The following is a 26,395-nucleotide window of genomic DNA, read 5'->3' as shown; positions in this document are numbered from 1 at the left end:
CTGAACAGATCACACCTGATGATGCAGGAGGTGTGAAGTGACTTACCCTGTCTTGCACAGCAGCTGGTTCCTGGAGCCAAGCACAGCTCTCACGTTCCCAAATCTGCTGCTCCTGTTTCTGAGCCTTTGACCCTTTATTTTTTCTGTAGGCAACTTACAACTGTTTGTTCATTTAATCCTACTGTTGAATTTCTATTGAAATGTCCCTTATAAATCCAAATTAGGTTGGGTAGGAACTCTATGAAGAGCATGTGGAGGTTCAGGGATTTCCAAGTGACAAGAAGAAAAGAACCTGGTAATTAAAGCATCAGTTTAGAGTGAGCAGCAATGTCACCTCACAACTGCACACAACCCAGGACACTTCGTGAGGCTCAGGCAGAGAGGATCTTCTCCTTGTGTAGATCCTGAAAGGTCCTTTCCAGTGGGAGACTCAGCATGTGAACACCAGACAACCCCAGAGCCCATGACACAACCCAGCGACAACAGGCAGGAATGGGGAAGTAGATGGTGAAACCCCAGAGATCTCTCACTTGCATTAATTGTTTTAATGATCAAAACAGAGAAATATGTTAAAAACATATTAATGAAAATACATGGCTAGACGAAAAGCCAAAGTTTCTTGAATTATTTGGAGTCTTTCCGTTGCCTTCAAGGGATTAATATCACACTGAAGGCGTATTCCAAATTACAGCCAGAGGAAAAACATTGAGCTCAGCAACACATACACACAGGAAAGTTCAGTTTAAGCTTTTTATTTCCTACCTGAAGTCTTGCTAAATTAAAAACACAAACTGTGACAAGACAATATTGGCAGAATGGAACCCTCAAACTGCCAGCACTGAAGCCCCTTGGAGGATGACCCGTGCAGGGGCAGATGCTCCAGCTGCTAAAATCAACCAGGTATTTTCCTGCAGGGAGGATCTCTCTCCTCTTCCTTCCCTAACACTTGGGAAACACAGCAAAGCCTTTACTGAAATGCTTGTTCTGATGAGTGGAAACCCAGAATATTTTGCTGGAGAGTCATCACCATTAGCTAACTTGTGAATTCTGGAGACAGATCTGGTTTTTATTCACTACAGAGTTTATCTTTAGGCATTTTTTTTCCTAACAGTAAAAGAAAAAAAAAAGTTTTGAAATTTTTTGTAATAAATCGAAAACAACCTTGTGGAATTTATTTTCTTTCACCTACTGGGTAACTTCATAAATCTTTACTGATTTATTAGCCAATAATCTTCACTGCCTTATGGTTTTATCTGTCCAACAAAAATGGCTGTAAGGCAGAGTAAGGAGATGCCCAGACACTGAAATTGTTGAATTTAGTGAAAAATGACTGAACTTTAAAAACTTAATTTCTACGTAAGCCTGGGGTGGATTCTTCAGCATTCAGTACTATGTGCTGTCGTAACCTGCAATGTTTACTGCTTATCAAGACAAATATTCTATAAAATAATTCATTGATCTCTCAACCCCACCTCTCCCTTTGGCTACAATGGATATGAATAGTCAAAGGCCTTTTGTAAGAAGGATTGCTATGGGATACAGTTGTTTGAAGCCCATTTTCTGACTGGTAGGAAAACACACCTCAAAATCAAGTTTCTGGGTGTGATGTCACCTGCTCCCCCCCTCAGTTAAACAAAGACGTACCCAAGTAGGAGCCAATTCTGCTATTCTGCATCTACTTAAATTTCCTGTGTTCAGTGAATTAGTCCCAAAGCAGGTCTGGGCACGGGCTGACACCCTGGAATTCTCCCTGCTCTGCCGCGTCTCTCTGTTAAACCCCTGGTCATGGTTTTGATAAATTCCAATTTTTATAAATTCCAGTCAGTTAACTGTGTCAGTCAGCACAACCACGTTATCCCGGATAATTTCGGGACACGTCCCATCACCCTGACAATTCTGTGAAAAATGGTGAAGGCTCCATCTGCATGGCTGGCAGCGGAGAAACACAGACTCATGTTGCGGCTTTGAGATGAGTTACACTGAAAATTAGCAAATTCCTCCTTTCCTCATGGCTATTTTCTTTATGTAGACACTAAAAACAGCTATGGCTACTGACAGGGGAAAATCTGCGAGTACTGCTGTGCATTGCTCAACATCAACTCTTTCAAGGATACAGCGTTCAGTCATCTTCCACAACACACACCCGGGCTCAAGTCACACAGTAATCATAAGAACATAAGATGTGGCCAGATTTAATATTCTCATTCCTGATCACCCCATGGCAGTCGCTATGGAGAGATTTAGCAGGATACACGGACATTTGTACAGGCCCCCCACCCCTGCCCCTTATTTTCGCTTAGAAAGGTTAAGATGACATGAAAAACAATCACTTTTCTGTCCAAAATCTTAACTGAGAAACTTATTTCTGAGGTAAAAATGAATTATTTATGTACAGGTCTGGAAGAGAGGCTTTTAAAAGCCTCTGAGGCTCAACTATAAGAAGCCAAGAATCTCCTGTACTTGCTCCAGTCCAGCTTTCACAGAACTGGAGCAGGAGACTGCTAAAAATCACTTATAGAGAAGAAAGTAAAAAATTACTATAGGTGCACTTACTATGTGTATCAGACAGTGAAAAAAAGACCCAAAACACTGTAAACATTTAAATGTTTGAAGTGCCTCTGCATTTTTTTGTGTAGCATGAGCAAAAATACACTCTCCTCTAACAATTTTTGTGCACTCCTCCTCACAGTATGGACACAAGGCACAGTCATGAAGAAATTTCTTCTGAATACTTTGATATGCACTTTCTGTTGTGCAGATATTTTAATTTATATGTGACTATTTCAAATAAGGTACAGCAGTTTCCTCGCTAAGAGTTATGAATATCTCGTAGCTCAGTAAAAGTGGTGAAGAAACTATTCTGAGAGACAGGTTTATTAAGGAAATGAATATGCTTTAGATAAAGAAAGCAGACTTTTTATGACACCTGCTTCAGCTCATCCTCTGTCAGTTTAGCTTATAAAAACAGATGACTCTTATTCAAGTTAGTAGAGATATGCCTTTCTCTATACTTCTCACAAATCCTTTTCTTTCAAGTATTTTAAAGCCCAAAATTGAGTCCTAACTGCCTTCATTAAAGATGTTGAGTATTATAGGTTTGCAAAACAACCCTGTGAGCTCTGGCAGCATTTCCAAGTATTTCTTTAAATAATAGCACCCCGAAATAATTTCCTTGCAGACAAGAACAAAAATGGAACAAATACTGGTTAGTCTGTGCTTTAAGTTTTCCTCATGGTTCCTGGAGTACACACACCAGCTCAACGCTGCTCGGGCTGCAACAATCTCATCTTCTACGGTGTCCTTTCAAAATCAACGGAGTAACCCTGTTAATGAAGTTTCTGAGGTAGGTAGTGATATTTTCACTTAAGTGGCACAGCATTTTTCTTGACCCAGACCATGTAAGAAGAAAACCCATGCAAAGACGTACAGAATTCACACCTGGTGGTGAGATTAAAAATGTCCCTCTGATTCAAAACAGTTGCACGCTGTGGGTTGCATGGCCAGGGTTGTCTAAACTAGGTTACCATTTCCATGCAATAATCTTACCACTCTGAGACATTGAGTAACCTAGTGTACTTTTATTAAGTAAATGGAAGCAGAGGTTAATGAACATTTATTGGACCAACTTAACACCTTGAAATCACAGGCATCAGTCAGACTGAGAGGCAGCATACTGATAAGATCAAGTTTTCTTTACAAATCTACGAGCCCCTGTACAAAAATAAAGTATAAAAGGGGCAAACAGAAACATTTGTTTCTTCCCAATCCCAGGGCTGCTTCTGAGGTCACATTCAGCATAAATTTAGAGAAGTCCGAGAGGCGCTCTAAATTATGCAGTGATATTTACAGTACTAGGAGGACCCTTCTCCAGTTGGAGATTGAAAAAAAATTAAAAATTGTAACATTAGCTCTGCACCTGCACGTCTTCCCTATGCAAGTGAAGCTTCCAGCTGAATTTATGCCCTCTATGTACCACACCAACAACAGAGATGCTTCAGAAGGGTTTGGGCAGGGCAGGAGGATCGGGCAGAACAAGGAGTCCTGGGCTTGCTCTGTGCTGAAACCTGCTCATGGGGCTCACTGGGTTGTGTGGATTGGCTGAACTTAAAGCCTGGGGGGGGGTTAATCCATGTTAAATCTTTTGCTACTGAAGGTTCCTACAAGGAAAACAGTCTGTGGTAAAGAGGAGGCAAGGACACGACGCTAACCGATGTGCTTTACAGTTTTTGTCTCTTGATAAAAGGTTATACAGTGAGAATAAAAGAAACAAAGCTCTCCAAGTCAGTCTTTCTACTGTGTAATAGCTCCACTTAAGAGAAGAAAAGCGTATTAGTTACATTAAATCACTACTTATTGTCATCTACATAAGGCAGAAGCACCCTCGTGGGCCTTATGAGTTTTCTTTCCTTACAAGCCGGATACACAGAAACTCCAAGAAATTCACATTAACAGAGTCAAAAGTGTGTAGTTCAAACATTTATGATGGACTGTACTCGAATTATCAAAATTACTTTACCTGTTAATTGTCATAAACATTTTGAGATGAAAAACGTGTCACTGAAGTCAGATACCAATGCTCACCAGAGAAGTTTGTATTTCTAACATCAGAAACACTCCACTGCTTGATTTTTCAGTAGGTCTTCCCATCTTTGTGCTTTACTGGGAAAAGAGGTAGTTCTGAGAGTGAATGAACCTTCGATGAGCTCAGCTAGTGTGTAACACTAACACTGCAACAGCTGATCCTACAGGAACACTGGCTAAGGTTCCTCCAGGACTAAAACAACACAGCACAACTACTTGAAAAATTACCTCTTACTCGCTAAATAGTTCACAGTTTGCACTATCCCCTTTTTCAGGGGCTAAATTCAGAATAGATGAGCACCTACTATTACTCTGATAGGTTCCCTCTTGCTTATCGAGGCCCACACTGATAGTTTCTCACGGGTTCGTTACCACAAAACTACAAACTCAAGGGACTCGGTTACGGTTCCGGTTTTGGGACACAGACACAGAACTGTGATTCCAGCTGGCTCAGCAGGTGGGGTAAAATGATGGATCAAGCTCCCTTCTGCACCATGGGCTGCAAGTTGGGCTGTGAATGCAGCTCAGAATAGAAACTTGCCTGCCCTGGCTGGATGGGAGGACACCTGGCCAGATCTAGATTCTACCCATGGACCACCTGACCTGCAGAAGGAGTAGGCAGGAAAAAACTAGCAAGAATTACCCCTATTATAAAGGTTCAACAATGAGAACCTTTTCCGATTACAGCCCAAAGAGCTGAAACAGCCCATGGATTGATTACAGCTGACAGTCCCACTCAGGATAAATCCCTTCAGAACACTGTATCATTTTAATACGAACACTAAACTTCATCCTGTACAACAGCACAGCCAACCAAAGCTCTGACGAGAAGTCATTTTAAGGAACACCTAAAAAGAGGTGGCAATGTTTGCTTCCCTTAACCATTATCACTAAAAATGCAAACCACCTGGGCCAGTGAGAGCACGAAGGAGGGAAATAAAGTGCCAGCTCAATGCATGGTTATATTTTCTTACTTGGGTCTGCCCTAATTCTAACTCTGTTGAACCTGTGCTGGTCCAGGCAGATCAGAGCCCCTGGACAGACTTGCAGGCTGTGCCCTACAAGGCCTTCCCTTACAGACTTAAAGACACTTCTTCTCACTGCACAAGTCACTGGTTTGTTCTTCAAACTCCCTGTGATGAAATGAAGGACCCAAAAGCATTTAATTGTTGAACACATAAAAGGAAGTATATTTAAAATAAAAAAAATTGGTCAGACTGTAGAGTCAATTACCATTTTTAAAGGAATTTACAGGGCTATTGTAGATGAGTCTTTTGGAATAGTCAGTTTATAGTAACGCCTAAACTGGTTTCTTCATTGCACAGTATTTTCTTTTAAAATGTGTGCATCTTTAAACAATTACATACATATTAAAAATCAGCAATTCTTTGCTTAAACTGAATTAAAACGTTAATACTCTCAGACAACACAGATCTGAAATGGTGAAACCAGTAATTGCCCCCTCCCACCTTACAACAAATTAAATTGAGACAAAATTACAAACACATTTCACTACATGATTATTATTAATAAAAATCAGTTTTTCTTTTTTTTTTTCCTTTTTTTTTTTTTTTTAGAAAGTTGCCCAAAATGCAAGGGATGTGCATAGGTTTACAACTTAGTCAGAATAATATTTTACTTTATTCCCTTGGGTACGTGTTCCCATGAACGGAATGTACTTTGCTGTAGATTACAGGTTTTATCAACACAGATACACCAACGGCATGAAACGCTTGCGACTGTCCACATGCATTAAGAGTCAAGACCCAATTTCAAATTTCTAAAAGTTTTACAGAGTTCTTCAAAGAGACAGTATCACATTATCTGGATGTTACACAAAAGTACTTAAAAATACTACCCTAGGAGAAAAAAACCCCCACAAAAACAACAAAACAAAAAAGCAGAAAAAAGGCCTTTAAAATTTATGAATTTGTTTCGTAACCACTAGACTAATTACTTCAAATAAATAAAGGAAAGCAAAGTGTTCCGATCCATAAAATCAGACTCTAAAAAGAATGTAGTGTTCCACCCCCAAGTTAAGGTAACAGAATCATATTATTATTACTATTAAAATAGATTATAGAAAGCAGCATCTATTTTGTGCAGTTTTTAGGGGCCCTTGAAATAAAAAGCTATGATTTCCAAAAATATAACATTCCAAAGGACTGAATAATACATATATTTAAAGATACATTTTATTAAAGTTTAGGAGAAATGATTAAAAAAAAGATACTGTCTCTTTAAATTAGTGTTTCATCTTTTTTTTTTTTCTTTTTTTTCCCCTCCTCCTATCTATTCAGACATGACAATAATTATATTTTAGGTCACACTACATCTAGGTAGTCTCTAGGGGCCAAGACCTGTTGACACAAGGTCAGTAACGAAGAGGTTTTCCATGTATGAGGTGGTTTCCCAGTAATGACAGGTTTGTTTGTTTGTTTGTTTGTTTGTTTCCTCAATTCTCTCATGCCCGGTTCTAGTAGACCCAGGAGACCGGGACCCACTGTGAGGCTGTACACACAAGCTCGATGGCTTCCTCCAGGTGCCTGATAGTCTCATCAATTTCATTGTTGATAATTGTTAGGTCAAAGTAGTGTGCATATGTTCTCTGTAAGATTTCCGACTCCTTCTGCAGGCGCTGAAGAGACTCGTCCTGTTCGCCGGGCGGGAAACAAAAGGGGAGAGAGAGAGAAGTTGGATCGTTTCGTGCTCTTCTACAAGAGCTCCCCGACTGCTGCTCACGGAGAAGGAAATGGCCAGAAGAGCCCCAGGGAGATCTAAGTGCTTTAGGTCCCCCTCCTACATCTACGGGAATAGCGCAGGAGAAACTTCCCTTTGGGCGCTGACACTCGAACAGCACTCGGTTACTGGCATTACTTGAGACAAAACAAAACACAGCTCTAGGTGTTAAAAAAGCGAGGTAGAGGATGGAAGCTTGGAAAGGCAGCACGGACATGAGGAACGGAGACCATATATGAAAAAAATGGACAAAATGCACAAATACGAGCTATTGGGCCTATGTCCCAGTGAGAACATGAGAAACTGGAGAGGGTATGTTGTCAGGTATCAGCTGTTCCCAGTTTTGGTGATGTTTTCTGTTCCACACCAATCTTCTGGGCCTACTTCCTTTAATAATCCTTTACTGATAAGGAAGTTCTTGCTCCGCACGACTCCTCTGTGGCTCCTACCTCTGCATTTCCAGCACCTCTTAGTGTGAGGTCCTGGAGATGAACCGGGCAGAGAGCGATGTCAGACCCACTGTTCACCTTGGCTCTGTGTCACTGTCCCTACAGAAGCACCTGCCCCCTACTTTGTGGGTGTCCTACAGGGCTCTGTGCAGCCACGGGCTCTGTTAGCGAGGCCTGCCTGCCTGAGGGAGCTGGATGCAAAAGGCTTCTTCCTAGGGCTCTACAGCACTTCTAAATTTGAATTCTCTTACTGCAAATTCCCTTAAAAAAAAACCCCAAACCAAAATATTTGCTTTTTCAGGAACCTTGAAACAGCCGCAGGAAAGCAACCAAGTTCTTCCTGGTCCCACAGGTTAGGGATGGATAAGGTGCACAGTGACTCCTGCTGCCCTGTGGTATCTCTCACTCTACTTCATCAATTAACTGGGACACACTTTACTGAGCAGAGTTTTAGGCTGCAGGAAATACAGACACAGTGCCCATAGCTTTTTCACTAGAAATGGGAATAGAATTTTATCCAGCTAAGAGACATGCCCTCCACCTTCTTTTTGTCTGTTTAAACTTCCCAAGTATTTCTAAGTGCCGTGACAAGTAGCTGTGGAACAACAGCTTTCAGGTCCTCTGAAGGGAACAACCTGCACTGAGACAGTTCTCTTTTCCTGTAGCAATGAAACCAGCCCTTCTGGAGGAGAAGTTCTGTACCAAAGTTACAGTTTTGCTTCTCTCCTGAGGCTGGAGCCTCAAATGGGGAGGGGGGTTGTGGTGTGGTGTTGCCTTAACTTGAAAATCATTACAAATTCCATTCCAAGTCAGACAAATACTCCTCACATGCACTTCTGTTCCTTGTATGGGCCTTTCTGCATCTCCAGCAATGCCTGACACTTCTGTAGAAAAAAAACTGTGTGTGCAAACGTAATTTATCCTATTAGCAGACAGAACAATATGGATCAATACTAGTATTAAATATCCTTGTGGAAAATTTCATATGGCTCAGTGTTTTGAAGCCACAAACTTAGTTAGGTGAACTTCCAGCTTCTCATAGATTCCAAAAGACATCAGTTTATATCAGCTGAGCATCTAACCTTTTCTGCTTAAATTAACCTACAAAGGAAGGTTAATAATCTGTCATGGAGAGTATTTTCTGTGCTTTAAACATATCCAGCTAAGATAAATCTTATATTTAAAGGCTGTCTTGTCAAAATCATATTACACTTTGAAAAGAGTTTTAATCTCATGGTACAAGGGTAAGAGTACCTGAAAAGCCCCTTGAAGCCTTAGAATTCCAAAGTCCAAATGTAGGTTTTTACTTGCTATTCAGATTTCCCATCAATGTTACTTTTACTTACAGGTATGAGAATAAACTTTTCTCACTAGAGCATTCACTTGCTGTGACTGACAGTAAAATCTGAAAAACTTACAGCCATCTTATCTTAAAAAAAGCATTAAAAAATGTTTAAAAAACGTAGTAAATTTTAATATTTTTCTGACTTAGCTTCTCCTAGATCCACCTTTACTGGGATCAAAGTGTGCTGCATTTTGGAATACCTAAATTTCCTAGCCTGCTGGAAATGTAAAAGATTACTTCTTTCATATACTCTGAGGGGCACTAATAAGTTAGGCCATTACAGAATTTTCAAATGGGTTCAAACTTTTACAAGTTCTTCAAAAATAGAAGATATTACAGTTCTTGATTATTTTATTCTGGGATCAAATGTCACCTGTGACTGTGATGGAGTATCTATTGGAACACGTCAGAGTTGTCTCTTTTTTTATCTGAGTCTGTAAGACTTAAATGCCAAAATTATTTTTCAAAGCTGACACTTAAAATATTTGCTGCACTAAGCTCCTCTTAATTTCTCAAAAATTCTTAATTAAATTTTGAATAGTGAATATTCCAGATTATTTTCCAAGAAGAATATTCTTCAGCAGTTGTGCTCTCAATAGTGTCAGGAAAGAAGATATTTACCAAAATGTTCGGCTTTCTACAGACAGACACGTGAACTTTGATGAACACAACTTCAGTAATTTAACATTTGTGAGCACAAAATCTGCCTTTTCTTCTTCCCCCAGCTATATGCAACAGGCATTTTATGTGGGTCTAGTTGCAGTGTGTGCATTATCAGAACAGATTTTTCTTTCCTAGTTCAGTTCACTTTCCTCATCTTCTCTCCTTCTCCACCACATCCGAAAGGAGTGAAATGTGGCTTTAGCCAGGAAATGTCTCCTATGGACATAAAGGCCATCAGAGGTATCTTCAGTCTCTGGGGACTGAGTTTTTTTGGCCTGAAAGCACACAGGACAACAGCTGCTGCTTGTGACGGTCAAAGCACAGCCCAACAGATTTCTAATGTCCCCCTCTAAGGCTGGGGACAATGTATAAACACACCATCAGGCCTTTGCCAATTTTGCCTCAACAGAAAGAAATTAATTTAATCAATTTGAACAGCTGGTGGACTGTAAATGTCCCAAGAAAAATTCCTTCTACTCCTTAGCTGTAGGAAGGGAGTGCAGCTAAAAGTCAGAAGAATTTGGCTCGATAAAGATTTAGATCAAATAAGTGGAACCTGTCAACTCCTCTTTGCTGCTATCTGGGCAATGGAAGGTAGGAAACAGCTGGAGGGAAGAGGAACTACCCTGAGGTCTTCTGATATGCTCCCTCCTCTCTCTGTTCTAGCACAACAATCATCTGATTTAAGTTTCCTTTGTGATTAGACAGGTGGGTGCACTCTGGGAGATTTCCTACAGGATTTAACTTGGTCTTGTGCTTTTCAGCACTGCTCACAGTGCATTGCTATATTCACTAGAAAATATAATAATTTGTCTTCTAACTCTTGTTGTGTGGGTGTTGACTTTTTGTGTGGCCTGTGATAGGCTGAAGTGTCTCAAGAGATACATCCAAGATCAGGGCTCTGCACTGATCTCACCACAAAGTTCAGATATTCAGCTGTAAGATGAGAAATTTTACTCTCCAGTCTCTCTCTTTTTTTTTTTTTTTTTTTTTTTTTTTACTAGCACATAATTTTAGTGCAGATATAAAAAGTCCTTTTCACATTAAATTTTTATTCCAGTGGCAAAAGTAATGTTGAATGGGAACAGCATATCTACATTCTAGAACTACTGCAATAATCAGAACTACCTTGGCAGCCCCTAGCTGGTACTTACAGGCAGTTTTCTGCACCATTTTGGCAGCTATGTACAATTAGTACGAATGCAGGAAAATGAAAAGAAAAGCAAAGATGAAATTTAAGAAAACATAAAGGGGGGGGGCGAAAAAGGACAGTCATTTACAGAAGTGTTCTCAAAAAGCTTAAGCAAAATAAACAGCAGGAGGATAAACAGAAAGGGACACCAATTATGTAAATGAACCTTTCAAAAAGGAAGCATGAATGGGAAATAGGAAACACACACTCCTCGCCCTGGTTTGCTGCCTTGCAGGCTGCAAACACACAGACACGGTTTGCATCTCTCCTTCCAAGCAGCCCAGTAAACACTGGAAACTAGGATCCTGTATTTGGGTAAGGTCTGCTGTTATTACCATTGCCTGCCCCTCCCATTCTTTAAGTTTAATTGATTCATAAATTAGCATGTTTTATAAGTGTAGCCTCAGTTCAGCAATTCATGTGCCTGGGTGAAAGAAACCCTGCATGCACAGAGACTTATGCCACAGGAGCTTAGAACAAAGACAGAGCCCTACAGCATGAATGAAAATATTTATAACATAATACTTCTGCTAATATTTCTTTGGCATGAAAAAGTATTTCCCCACCGCTACTACAGAAGGTACATTTCTGTCGTCAGTGTCGTCACAGAAAACATTTTCTCCCTCATATGAACTGTCCCAAATGTCTCTGTATTATATCCTAGAGCAGGAAGATTAAAAGTTAAGTACCATTGGCAGATGAGTGAGGCCAAGGAGGACTATTTGGGTAAGGAGGCAACAAACCCAGGCAATCACATCATTTCACAGGGCACCTGGCTGCCTGAGTGCTGCTGTAAACACAGCGCTCACTTGACAGAGCCTAAGAATGATTCTGCTTTTTTAACTGATGTAATGTTATTTGATTACACAAAGGAAAAGTCAGTGCAGATTATAAAATTTTAGTATTTTACCAAGACTGTACTGATGTACATCATATGGCAAAACCAGCAGTCAGATAAACTGTCACTTCACTAACACGGCAAATTGAGATGTTCTGAGAGATCTTTGTCTTTACGCTCTTGCAATGCCCCAGTTAGGCTGTGGGTTCTTAAGACACAGTGAAAATGACAGAACTTAATGCTGTGAAAGTAAAAAGACGCTTCTTCCCTTCCCACCTTTCTTCTGGCTATGAACTTTCACTGCTTGTTCTGGCTTTTGTGCTTGTCAAAGTCTTTGTGAGCTCCTTAAAAACTGACAAAAATCCAATTTAGAGCTAAAGTAGCCCACTAAAGGGTCATAGTGAACTAGTAGGATGCCTCAGCTGCCAGTAAAATTACAGCTTGAGGTCAAAATTTTTCACTCTCCACTTTCTATTTTAATAATCCTTCAGGGTATTTGCATTTAAATATGTTTGTCTTGTTCCTTATTTTCCTATAAGACTCTGCAGTGATGTCATAATTCCATGCTTATGATATTGTAATTACATTTCAACAGAAACAGGCTGTAGTGACGGGGCTTCTGACTCTATGTTTGGATGATCAAGGAAACATCTAGGAGACTTGGAATTAATAAATGATCAAATCCAATTGATTAAATACTTTAATATCACAGTTAAAAAAAAGTCTGAGCAAATAAGGTGTTTGCAAAAACACTGTTTTTCCTGCTGTGAGCTAAATCCAGAATTGCTTGATATCATCTTTGAAATCAGTAACAATCTGCTCAGTGGGCACTCTGTAAAAACTAAGTAGGAAATGTAGGTTATGGACCTCCATGAATACTTAGCATTATTTCACGAGCAATTACCCCTCTGGTAAAAGCTTCCAATTCTTAGAGAACAGTCATCAAAATTAATAAGCCTATTTGTGATATGTATTTGCTGTGCAGGAAAAATGCTAAAGCTAAAGGTGGGATGACAGCAGAGTCCCCAGCACCCATCTCTTCAGCTCAGACCAGCTGTAATCCAGTGCTGAGCAGAAACTTGGAACTGGGTAATTTGTGCCAATTATTTGTCAAGGATTTGGAAATGGATCTTTGAGGTAGGGAAGGGAATGAAATCAAAGAATATGTGCCACAAAATATACCGTGTGGATCCTTCACATTTTGAATTGATTAATGAACAAGAACTGTATCTCAATCCACTTAATAATGTCATTCAACTGTCTTTCTGCCTCTCCATTTACAGACAAGGAATCAACTAAAGAGCCTGATCTGCATATTTGAATCTCATCCTTAATTCTGGCTCTGGTAAGACATCAGACTGCAACATGCCATACCTCATTAATGCCTGGGGTAATCGTAGGTGCAGCAATAAAAACAACAAAAGGAGCAAACTCTGCAGTTCTCAGGACCTTCAATGCCTAGGTGAAAAAAAAAAATCAGATACTTTAGAGGAAACCCCCAACAATCAATGTGAAGTAAGTTTAGTCACACAAGCAAAATATACAAATTCATGACTTACCAATGCTGGGTTTGTTTTTAACTGAACTGGAGTTTAAAGCTTAGCAATACAGACACTTAACTTTTTGTATTATTTTACATTTTTGGTGGTCAAAATATATATTTATCCTTAATTAAAGTGAATTTATGAGACACTATGCTTCAGCATTTTCAGAGAGGTTCTTGCCATACAGTCTCAAAGACTGTGGAATTCTGTTTGCGTTTAAACTTACTAGTTAAACACCATGTAAAAAAATTCAGTCATGCCACAAACAGGGAAAGGAGCCAACTGTGTTTTAGAATATTGATTAGAATATAATTTTTTGTCTGACTTTTTCTATCTACTAACACTTTTTAACCATTATTTTCTTAAACAAATGAAAATGTGATGTGGGTAGTTCAAAGTTTTTGAAGAGTGAGCATAGCACCTAATGCAGTAAATACAGTATCAATCCCCTGAACCAAATCATTCAAGAAAAAATTCAATTTAATGAGCTGAGATGGATGAATGAGGAAGCTGGTTAGGAAAGAGGCTTCCTAGACATATGCTGGAGGACGTGCAGCAAAAGCAGCTGTTACCAAATGTAAATACATCCTAAGATTAAAATGGTTTCTGAGAATTGCACTGCTTTTGAATAATGCACGTTGAAAAGGTTTATCAAGAGAGTTTGCTGTTAACAGCTGTTCCATCTGAACTGACTACAAATGCTGCTCTCCCTCAACACTGTCAAATGTGGGATTTTATTTTTCAGAAGAGCACCACACCAGCATACTGTGAACTGTCCTAAATAATTTAGTCAGGTACCTTATTTCTGTTATGAAAATCTGAAAAGAATTTGAACTTCTTGAATACATGGACAACGAAGAAAGAAGTTATCAAATTTAAATAGATAACACTGGTCACAATTTTATCTTTCCTCCCATTTCCTTCCACCTGCTAGAATATAAACATCACATTTCTCCATATTTGTGATGCTTCATTTAACAAAATATATAGATTCCTGTGGATTGGAAGTAATGACTACATGGGTGTTTCAAAGGCATTTTACCAGAATTTTCCAGAGAAGATTTTATACAATGAATAGACAAACCATTAGAGTTCCTCGAGAGCCTGATTTTCATTCCAGCCCTCTTTTGAAAAGTAAAATGCCATAGCACAGAAGCGAGTTCATAAAGTTAAACAACACTGATCTGGTCATTGTCCAAACAGGATAAATATCAGTGATTAACCACTAATGTTTCTGACTGTGCTCAATAGTGATACACAGTCAAGAGCCAGCCAGGAGCAAGATGAGCTTTTCATAAAGCATCAAAGAGACATTTTTGAAAACATTACTCCTGGCAGGCAATGCCAGTGACTTGTTTTGATACATTTCACTGGCCATGAGGCCAATATAGTAAAAAGTTACATGGTAAGTAGATATATCAGGCTATAGTGATTGCTGAACTATGAATGTATGTTCTTCCAACCAGATGATTACCAGAATTCCTCTTCCCAGATTGATACCTTGGTTGTTCAAAGGCTTTTGTTCCACATTGCTTATCTAGCATGCAGCCCATAAAAATAAATATATCTCAATACCATTGGGTTGAAGGATTGGTGACGAGTCCCATTTTTACACATTTTCTAATTAGTTACCTGAGGTTCTACATCAAGTATTGCAATTAGTCCCTGCTCATGGATCTTTCGTATTGTTTCCAGTTTTGTCCCGTACATTGCATCCTCATGGCTGCCATATTCCAAATACTCATTGTTTGATATATCCTGCATCATTTGGTCATGTGATACAAAGTAGTAATTTTTGCCATTTTCTTCATCTTTCTTTGGAGGTCGGGTTGTGTCTGAAAATACAAAATATTTTAGTACACAAGCAATATAAAGCTTTTACATGTTTTTTTTTTGGGGGGGTTAGCAATACTTATTCACTGAATGATGACCTGTAGAACATTATAGAACAGTGAAGGATGAGCTTGAGGTATTCAGAACGACAGGCAGTAGGAATAGCAGGAAATCTGAGGGATGTGTTGGGGAAAGCAGAAGACGAAGGAATGTAGAAAAAGTAGAAAATCAAAAGGCAACAGAGGAAGAACAGAAGGTAATAAATAACCTTTCCCTGGTCATGACTAAGACTCTATAACTGCTTTCAGCAGCGAAAAAAGGCCACATCTACATCTCAGTTTTTATAGTTTCTAAACAATTCAATTAACATCTCCATTTCAACCCAATCCTGTTCAACATCATTAAGGGTCTGGATCTTGGGACAGAGCGTACCCTGGACATGGTCCTGGGCACCCATCTCCAGGTGGCCCTGATCCCAGAAGCAGGGATCCCAACCATTTTGTGACCCCTCCCACACCCCCAATACCCACTTGCTTCTCTTTCTTCTAATATTCCCTCACAAACTGATTTACTCTCATATTTTTCCATTATTATATTTATGCTGGTGACGTATCTGAAACACGACATCTCTTCACAATCTACTCCCTTTTCTTCCAACAACCCTATCATAACTTCAAACAAGGTATCCAAAAATTGAACTAATTTTCTACTTTTAGTTATACCTATTACTGTTCTGAGGATTAATTAGCATATTTTGAAGACAAAAAGTTCTATAGAGACACTATATATCATAGTTATTTTAAGAAATTAATGAACAATGGATTGATTATACAAACCACATAATATCACCATACTACTCACTGATGCCCTAGTTCTACTGAACTTAAGATTCTCATAATTCTCCCAAATCCTTTTCTTTTCTAAAAACATTTCTTTCCTTTCCTTTTTTTTTTTTTTAACTTGAGTTCTTACAAGGTTTTCTTCTTAGGAGTGTGAAAGCGTAAGTGAAAAGTAGGCAAGGACCTGACTACTTGTGGGCCAAGAGAGATGAAAGCTACTTAGCCATATCTTACTTTTTGAATATATTACTTCTACTGACCTATGCAGTAAGAGAAGTATGGCCTACTAGTTAATTTTGAATTAACTACCATTGTGTGTGACATAACCTTTTTGATCAGGTTTTCAGTTTGTAGATAATTTCTTCATAAAGCATCTCCAAAACTCTGCACCCAACTTAAGGTCCATCTCGAAAGCATCCTAATCTACCATGGCTTTGTAAACCAAGGCAGAAAATGCATCTTTTTAGTCTTCTTATGTAACCAGTGAAACAATTTCAGAGTTTCCCAAAACAGGAACCTAACGCAGGCAACTAAAGCATGATCATCATGGTACAGATGAGCCCATTTTCATAGAATTTGAAGATAAAATAACTAGTTCAGCTTCTCCCTCCCCACATCAGTACAGTTAGTACCTGAGAGGGACCAGGTGAAAAGCACACTATGAAACATTTATCAGGCTCTGATTTAGCTCTTTGCAATGGAGATCATATTTGCTGGATTACTTACAGCTTCCCCCATATAATTTAAATAAGTACAATGTACATCACATACTCCTGGTACCACACATCTAATTCAGGATTTTAGTGTCTAGATATAAACAGTTCAGCTGCTGGGGTGATCCAACAGCTCATGCTTTCAAAAGGGCCAGGTCTTTCTGTTTTCCTTCAGATAGATCTGGTCTTTGTCCTTTATCTGATTCCCTAGCAAGCGAGCCAGGGGAACTTAGATCAGCACCCAACTAACCCTTTTCCCATTTCAAACAGGTTTATAGATAAGCTTTAAAAAATAATACATAATACATAAAAAATAAACAACAAAGTCCTTATAGGTAGAAAACCGGCACTTCTGAGCCATGAATGGTGATTCTGAAGTCAGTCTAAAATAGAGTGGACAGTGAGGGACTGGATGCTTTTGTTTCAGTATCCTTAAGCTTGAGGGAAAAGGGTGCATCTCCAAGAGATCACATAATAGGATATGCAATTCCTGCCATGGTATTGATAGAGACTGTCATGAAGGGAAAAACACCCCTGTGCTCTTTGTAACAAACAACTTGCAAGCAGTGAAGTTAATTGTGTTTTTTTTCCTTGTTGACATCTCTGGAAACTTGAAGTTATTTTTAGTAGTACCGGCCACCAGGACTAAGCTGTGAAAAGTAATTAAAACATTCAGATAAAGTACACATTAAAGGTTTCATCTAAAACCAGTTCATATTTCTTCTCATGGAAATTATATACAGCTAAAAATGAGGAATATTTGATCCTTTGCTCTAAATTAAGAAACATTTGGGGCAGAGAGAAACAAGATTTTGTGAATAACAACAAAACCACTCCCAGTACAGTTCCCATTTAAAGAGGACTCATCTCAGCAGAACTGAACACACGTAGTAGAACAACAGGGGTGTTGTCAAGGATGACACAAACAATTTTGCAGTACACTGAACATTACTACTCACGAGGAATGGGGTAAGCAAATCTGTCCGGATGTTTTGTGATGAGTGTGTTTTTTATGTGTCTTCTTCCGACACCGTGTGCACCTGAAGCACAACACAAACATGATTTAGAAATTTTCCACCAGAAGGGCTTCAGAACTATGCTGTTATGTTCAGAAAAATAACCAATAATTACCTAGTAAGACTAGTGTTTTCCTTTTGAATGCTGGCAGCTTTACTACTTCTTCATATGTGACGAGATCTAATTGATCAAACACTAAAACACAAAAGAAAGCCCCCAAGGGATAAGAAAAAAGGCATATCAAGAGTGACAATTAATTCTGCTACAAATTATAATTTTAGCAAGTTTTAGGTTCATAATACAAAGTAATATAGAAAATAAAACCATTCATTATGCACTTGAACAGGAGTGTTCATTTAAGGAACTGTTAAGAGCAGTAACAAAGCTACTGAAATGCTCAAAGTTTGCATGTCCTTTCATGCAGTATTCAGCAGACCACAAAAATTAGCTAAAACAGCATGCCATTCACGTTTGCATTCCTAAGTAATGGCAATACTAAAGAAAAATCTGTAGACAGTGACCAACATGAATACAGTATGAGAACATCTATTTACACTGAAGATAGGGATACTTTCATATTAATGTTTTAACAAGAGCTATGAGAAATGCATAGAGAAGAGTGTTAATACTTTGTGGTATTTATTCTTTCAAACCACCACCCCTTAATTGTAATTAGAGTTCTCTTCAAACACACGTGCTAGTTAAGTTGACATGCTTTTAAAACTCATGACAGAATGAAGAATTCTAATGGAAAGTGATGGCATTACATAAAAGAACCTCCACCATATTTAGGGAAAAATTGTAAAAGTATTATTTCAGATATAATTTCAACTGCAGTTGAAATTGGATGAATTCCATCATGCCTATCAATCTGTTGTCAATTGCCAAGGAATATAATGATTGACAAATAGTGTTTTGTTCATTAAAAACAACTTATTGCTCCTGTGCCCAATAACACATCATCTCTCTCTGGTAACTCTTGAAGAATTCTAATGAAAAAAGAAGCCAGGAGGCAGTTAATTATAATCTGTAAAGATTACAGCAATCAGCAATTGGGAGCAGAATAACGAACCAGAGTTTTCAGTTCTGTATTTTTGCACGCTATGAAAAGAAGGGAGGAGAGATTGCACCTAAACTATGGGACCTTTGAGTGTTTCCAAATCTTAAGTGGTGTATTCACCTCAACTATATCCCACCCAGCCATTAGGATGAGTCTGGATATATCCCCCTCCCCCATCCAAAACCCCTTAGGAAAGTTGGCAATGGCAGGAGCTTTAGTTTGTTCCAGAAGTCCCCAGCCACAAAGATCAGCATGAAGACCATGGAGCCTACCAGAAAGCACTAGCTCATTGTACTAAAGTCCCAATTAAAACAGGAAAGGATTTAACTTAATATATTTTCTTTTTCACAGGGCAGATTTTTCAATTTGAGAGAAAAAGTACAACTACTTCAATTTGGTCAAACACCAAATTCATCAATTGACACACTCAGCTGTTTAAGACCCTGAAAAGATACAGATATGAAAACTTCCTAGTTAATTTGAAGCATTTTGAATTTCATCCTAAAGAAGAATCTCTTTCAACCTTTCTCCAAATCCTACAAACAAGAATTTAGTCATATTTTTCTTCCATTCCACAGACACGGAATTCTACTGTCCTTTTTGCAACTTTACAGTATTTAAACTACTTAATAATTAATTTTATATTAGAAAAAGCTAAAGATCCACAACATGCTAAAGAGTTTTACCATTCTAACCATCTAGGCCTGAGGGTATAATTTTCCATTAAAAAAATAACAGCAATAAAAAAATCAATCCTTTATTTTCTTCTCGAACAAAACCATGTTATGTTAGATACAAACAACAGGAACAAACAACAGAAATGACACATATTAATGCCTTTATCACAAACTAGCAGCATGGAGAAGATGTGTCTCAGTCTACATGGATTTAACTAATGATTGTAGGGTTTTCAAACGCAAAAGAAAAATGATAATTTTTTTTTTTAAATACACAAGATATGAGGAATACAGGGCACATTTAAAGACTGAACTTCAATGCTTCTGTGTTACTAGCTAATAAAGAAAAGGAGTTCTTGAAAGGAAACAGTAAGAAGCAAATAAAGAGGCATTGTCACTTGACAGGTTACTTACATGCACAGAGGCCATTGGGAGTAAGACAGCATGAAAAATGTACAGGGGTCATTGAGATATGGCTTGTAATATATTAGTAAAATAAAAAGTATATGCACAAAATAAACTTTACCATGCAATAGTCTAAACACAAGGCAAATAAATCACATTAAGAAATGATAAACATATTTTATAAAAGCTTGGCAATTTTCTAGATTATGCATAATAGGAAGCATAGCTTTAGTATGTTCTAAAGACTGTTCTTTTCTGAAATCCTGCAATAACATTTCAGTAAAATAAATTAAAAATATATCTAGATACACTGCAGTGTATCTCTAGAGCATTTATAAAAATATCAGCAAATCTAATACTGAAAAAACATTTCTTTTTTTCCTGTGGGCTTTTGTTCAAAACTGTCTTTACAGTGATAAAACATATGATCATGAAATTGCCTAATACTCTAAAATGAAGCACGGAGGAAAGAAAAAACAGGATTATATTTTTTTTGTAAAGAAGAATGCATTTGCTTCTAATTCTAAAAAGTAACTGAAATTGCCTCCTCTTTACTTCATAAACTATGCCTGATTTGCAGAATAATCTCAAGTCTAGTTCCAGTAATATCCAAATATACCACACAAGCTCTCAAATCATTAGCTGGCTACACAAATCTTAGTTGACTATAAAGTATTTTACTAAGTCATTTCTCAGCATCCCAGTTCAGCCTCACCCCTAAGACAAAAATAACAAGGAAGTCCAAAGAGATTACACACTGCTGATCGATTTATTGAATTTTATACTGAGATATAAGAGAAACAAATTCTACTTTCTTGTAAGAGCAATATTTTGGATCCAACAGAGGAAAAGATTTTTTTTTTTTCTGAGACAAACACACTGAAAGCTTCCATAGGCCAGTGTTGGTTTATTTCTGACTAACAATAATTCAGAATTAAGAAAAGGTGAAGTCAGCAAAGGTGAATTCAGTACCATCTTATTTAAACTTAAAACTCATATGAGCATTTCAGTGAACTTCTGTATATCCTACATTTGGTGTCACTCCCTGGAATATGATTGGCATCACCTCAAGGTCACTAAGATCAATAAACATTCCTAAGAGAAATTTTGACTCTAATCTGTGCTTTCATTAACTTTGTGACTTCTCAGGGGGAAGGGGAAGTGCTATTCTGAAAAGAACAGGTTCTTTACGGTCACTACGATAATTTTTAACGTTCATGTTTCTAATTTTTGGCAAACACTCTGCTCTGATGGAAGGTGACTAACAGGTGTCAGGCACTAAGGCAGGCAAACTGTGTGACTCAGTGCTGTCAATCTTCTCCAAAATGTCCCCCTACATCAAGACAGGAAAGTCTAGACTACCTTGCTTTCAGGAATTCATTTGACGCAAAGTCTTCGAGCTAGTTTTGTTCCTAAAGTATTGCCTTCTCCTTTTCCCTCCCTGGCCATCCTCTTCCTTTTGCTTATTCCTTTGTAGCAGGCTGTGCTTACAGTGACATCATTAATATGTGTTTGCACTGAGAGCTGCAATAAGAAATGCACCTGCCCTATGGAAGTAGAATCAGAGTGTTTTGTTGGGCAGTTTTGTTCTGCAGTTAATCCAGTTTACAGCATGAATTGCACAGTCACACTGCCATAACTGAAGGGAGGAGCAAGGCTTTGAAACCTGTATTAGGTTTATTTAGGTCATAAACCCCAGTTTATTCTCAACAGTTTTTGTTAAGATCATAATTAGTAAATTAATTACGTAAGCTAACAATTAGTAAACTAATCCACTGCTATGAAGTGGAAACATTACAACAACCAGTATGTTAAACCAGGAAAAGGAAACAAGTTTAAGATTTCAATCTCTGCTTGCTTTCAGGGTAATGAGTAATTTCATATTAACTGTGAACATCTTAGATACAGTGGTGAATTAAGGAGTATAAATGACAATTACTGTTATCTGACTTTTTAAAAATAATTTTCAAATGAATTTTAAGGAAATATAAATTTTGTAGCAGTGATACATAACGAGCTCTGATACAGCACAAAGACTGTGCAAGTAAAGAGAAATATGGAAATATGGATTTATATTGTTTAACTGGTGTCTTCAAGACTGCAACTGAAAAAAGGATCCCAGAAATTAATGCAATATATAAAATACTTCCCATTACACTGCTTGGATAGGTATATCTTTTGATTTCAATAAAAATCTCTGTAGGTCTCCCAAGAGACCATAACAACATAAATATCACAAAATGTGACAGCAATAGAAAATTGTTGAAAAGCAGTTGCAGCACATTGAGTATTTTACACTAAAAGAAGAAGATTAAAATCTGCTCATGAATGAAGGAGTCTTCCTTCTTTACTACTAAAACTAGAGAATTTTGCTTGACAAGGGTCTCACACTCTATGCTTTACTTTCTAAATTTTCTAAAGTAATTAATTTTTTTCAGCACTCTACACAGAAAACCAAAGGTCAGTATATTCAGGCAGAAATCACTGCAAGGAGGATAAACTTCAACAGCTTGTTCTATCTGGTAACTGTAAATAATACACTGACTGTGCAAAGGCTCTTACTGCCCTTCCAGCTGTAATGCTTCAAGAAAAACGCCCTTTAGTGATGGTTTCATGTATATAATCTGTAACTGTAAATGCACACTAACAAGGCTGCTACTGAGAAGTCTTCTGTAGAGCATAGTACATTATACAGACTGCAAAAATCATATCCTGTTGGTTTCTAGTGCTCCTTTAAACATCACCCCCCAAACAATGTAAGCCTATATGAGGATATATTAAGATGCACTGATTTTGTGGCAGCTTGCCTCTCACTGATTAAGCTCTATGTTTAAATAGCAAGGAACAAGCCGAGTAATGTTGGCATAATTAGAATTTTACTTATATTTTCCTAAGTAACTCATTAGGTTTATATTAATGTCAGGGTTTAAACTGCAAAACACGTAACCTGTTAAAGATACCTGCATTTTTTTTTTTTCATACCTGCATTGTGCTTTGCCAAATATTTGTCTTTGTACTGCTTTTTTTTCTTTCCAAACCAAGTACAGCTGGCCTGTTGCTCCTGTTTGGTCTTCTCCATGGCAATACAAGCAACTCGCCTGGCATACGGAGGAGAAAAAAAACATTTTGTTGCTATCAAGGATTTTTAAAAAGTTGCACAGAACAAGTTAGAAAAATAAGACTTTTTTCATACAACAAGAGTACAGTAAAACTTTTAAAAATGTTTTTCATGACAACTTAAAAGAACATGTTGAAATGGGCTATCCAGGGTGGAATCACAGCCCCTGGAGGTGTTTTAGAGGAGACTGGATGTGGCACTCACTGCCACGGTCTAGTTGACAAGGTGGTGTTAGATTACAGGTTGGACTTGATGATCTCAGAGGTCTTTTCCAACCTACTTGGTTCTGTGATTCTGTGATTTACACCTTTGCTGGTCCAGGTGGCACAGGTGCTGTTAACCCTTTACAGCACCCCAACTCTTTTATGTAGCAGATTCTGTATGAAATATTTTGGGCTAGAGTATCCATACTGAGTTATGGCCAAAACTTTCATGGCCCAGGACTTGCTTGCCAGAATTTGTGCTGATGCTTTTAGCAGTTTTACTAAACAGCTTCTGCAAGAGGTTGTTTAAAGGCTCTGCATTGTTTTTGTGGCACTCGGTGGGCATTGCTGTTCACTGAATATGCCATTCAGGAACCTTTGCACTGTGATTTTGTCCTGATTTTTGACTTTCACATGAAAAACGAAGAGGAAAGAGAAACACCAATTCCCTCAATGACCTTTCTGCTTGACATCCTGCTAAAACCTTATTCCTGCACTACGTGCAGTACTAATGAAAACACTGTTTATAAGCTGAAAGAGAAGTTCATTTGACCCTCTAATATAAACAATGTCCTATAGTATACTAGAAAGCACAATGTTTACTAACACAGGTGTTTATTTTTCTAATGTAACCACATCTATGATACTGCATGTTACTCTACTGATACACATATACAAGAAAAAAACCCACAATACCACACAAACTGAGGCAAGAAGCTTTTTTTAAAAAAAGAAAAAAAATTAAAAAAACTAGCTACACAAAAACGAAGAGCATGAGAGACAGAAACAAAAGCAAAGCTGAATTCATTTTTAATAGAAAACTTAAGTCATACCATTCTTGAAGTTCAGGAGAAGGAATAAGACCTGCAGTACCATTTTTGGAGTTCTCAAGTTTACCCTGCCACCAGTTATGATCGTCTTTGCTAATGATTTGGATAATGTCACCAACTCGGAATCTGATGCCGGCTTCTTTGCAAGGAATGAGGTCATCCTTTGCTGGATCATATTCAAATTGTGCTCTTACATATATCTATATAAAAAAAAGAGTTTGTAAAAGACACTACAATATTATTACTGGTATGGTATCAAGAGGAACAGGTGATAATCTGAGCTGTGAATGCAGCTACACATACTGGTTGCAACAAGCACAGGAAGAAACAGAATGGCAAAAGCAGAAGTGGTAGTTGGAAATGAAACAGAACAGCCCCCCCCGCAAATGATGGAGACATCTGATGTTGTTGTGAAAGCTCGTGGCCCCTACATACTGCTAAATATGAACAGCAAAAAGGTAATAAACTGATAGAGTCCCTCAAATTAATATCAATTATCACAAATCATCACAGACTATAAGCCAGCAGTTTACAACTTGTACAACTGTACTTTCCAGCCAAAGTCCCACTCTATGTTTTGAAAACTTGTAAGACAGAACATTTTATTGGACAGTATAAAGGACTTAGGCTACCTTAGTGATCTTTAGCATTTAGGCTAAAAATGTTTAAGATATAAGACATTTAAAAAAATATTTTAAAAACATTAAATAGGAATTTAATATTGCACTTATCACACAGTTAAGTGGGAGGAATCTGAGAATTCTCTGCATGGGCTTTTCAGCAAAAGTCTACTCCTTTATAAATGAAGTTGATGATTTGAGCAAGTTATTCTCTAACAAACATTAACAGAAAGAATTCAGATTCTGACTTCATAATTTAAAATAATATACCAATCCTTTCTTTGTGTGTTAGTGAGGTCTCAACCCTAGAAAATAAAAATAAAAGTGATCTCCGGTTTTGGTTGCTAATTACAGCCTTGATGCAGCCAAATTATCTTGAAATTGAAATTAAATGTCATGCCTTAGATGGGTAATTTCCACAGTATATGAACTGCAAACATCACCCTACAGCATTTCAGGCAGCTTTGTATACAAATACTGCTGATTTTCTTACTAAAAACTCACTAGATTTAAAAAACTCTAACAATTACATTGCAAAGTAATACTCTTTGTATAAACTGTAACAATTACTTTTCAACTTTGCTCAAATTTAGCTCCAAAAATAGCTGCTCCAAATGCAGCTTTAGAACTATTCATGGCCCTTAAAGAAGTCCTGCAGTAATCCAATCTGCAACCCAGCACACGAATAAATTAAAATGGCTAATCACTTCTATCTTGTATCTGATGCATTTTTATTGGTTTACAGTGAAAACATCAGATGATAATATCAATACAGAACTCAATTTTTAATGTACTCAATCTGACCCTTGTTCTGCTGTGCATTGAGAGTGTGAGTTTAGACAAATGACCCAATTTCCTTTAATTACCTGAGAAACAGGATATTTTGAAACCAATCATGTTTATTTAGTAATCTGTTTTCCATGAAGCAATAAATATTGAACCAATCCTTTATTTTGCCTCAATCTTATCTAATATAGGTCTAGAATCATCAGTATTATTTTTAGCATCTTGAACTTCCTTGCTTTTCAAGTCGCTGCTCCAGTTTGAGCCATCATCCACCACACAGTGGCAGCTCATGGAACATTACAGACTTCCTCACAGATAAAAATGTTTCTGCTATCCAAGCCCTCAGTGTCCTCAAGGCTGAAAAACTGCCAGAAAAAATATGCTGGTTCAGTGGGAAAAGACTCGTAAAAGAATCAGGTAATTATAAATGGTGTGAGTATGAGAAACATCACTACTTTGATACTGCCTTGAACAAAATACCCTACGAGAACCTAATGCAACAGCTTGGAATGTCTTTCATGGAGCCCTTCCAGCTGGAAACTTCAGAAGACAACAGAAGGTTGAAAGAATAACAGCTGTAAAACTTTAAAAGTGGGAAATGAAGTGAGAGCAATCCATTCTTGTAACAGATATTCCAGCCGTCTCAATCAGACAGCAGCACAAAAAGATTTTCAAAGACAAGAGATAACATCGTTAATTGGCTTTTTGAATGGAATTGCAAGAGCTGTTATCAAAATTCTTGGTAGGGAAAGAGGCTGAGTACACAGAGATTCAGAGGTAGATTCTGGAAAGACTTTATATAACTGGAGCAGTTACTGAAGATGAATCACAAATCACTTGACAGTGTGTGTTCATTTGGAGGCTGCAGTAAAAAAAGCAAAAAATTTTAAAATTGTAAGGAGAATGATAGGGAATCCTCTGCAGAGCCCTTGAGGGCTTTCTT

The 26,395-nt window shown here is 37.8% G+C and overlaps 1 protein-coding gene across 11 annotated transcripts in view; it reads right to left on the bottom strand.

Moving 5' to 3' along the window:
* Window positions 1-5,746: 5,746 nt before the first annotated feature.
* Window positions 5,747-26,395, bottom strand: part of CASK (calcium/calmodulin dependent serine protein kinase) — a 199,356-nt gene continuing 178,707 nt past the window's right edge. For 7 of the 11 annotated variants that reach the window (XM_027883008.1, XM_027883270.1, XM_027883695.1 and 4 more), the window contains 7 exons: window positions 24,050-24,246; window positions 22,878-22,993; window positions 17,868-17,948; window positions 17,696-17,776; window positions 14,984-15,186; window positions 13,182-13,265; window positions 5,747-7,234 (listed from right to left, as the gene is read on the bottom strand). In XM_027883008.1, coding sequence (XP_027738809.1) covers window positions 7,058-7,234; window positions 13,182-13,265; window positions 14,984-15,186; window positions 17,696-17,776; window positions 17,868-17,948; window positions 22,878-22,993; window positions 24,050-24,246 — 939 coding nt within the window. In that variant the 3' untranslated portion in view covers window positions 5,747-7,057. The remainder of the gene's footprint in view (window positions 7,235-13,181; window positions 13,266-14,983; window positions 15,187-17,695; window positions 17,777-17,867; window positions 17,949-22,877; window positions 22,994-24,049; window positions 24,247-26,395) is intronic. The other 4 variants (XM_027883100.1, XM_027883355.1, XM_027883523.1 and 1 more) reach the window with 1 other exon arrangement.

The sequence above is a fragment of the Empidonax traillii genome, unplaced genomic scaffold (genome assembly GCF_003031625.1).
Source record: "Empidonax traillii isolate 1590-97213 ecotype Southwest subspecies unplaced genomic scaffold, ASM303162v1 scaffold1:size7828297, whole genome shotgun sequence".
Lineage (NCBI taxonomy): Eukaryota > Metazoa > Chordata > Aves > Passeriformes > Tyrannidae > Empidonax > Empidonax traillii.
This window is presented reverse-complemented; position numbering and strand designations above follow the sequence as displayed.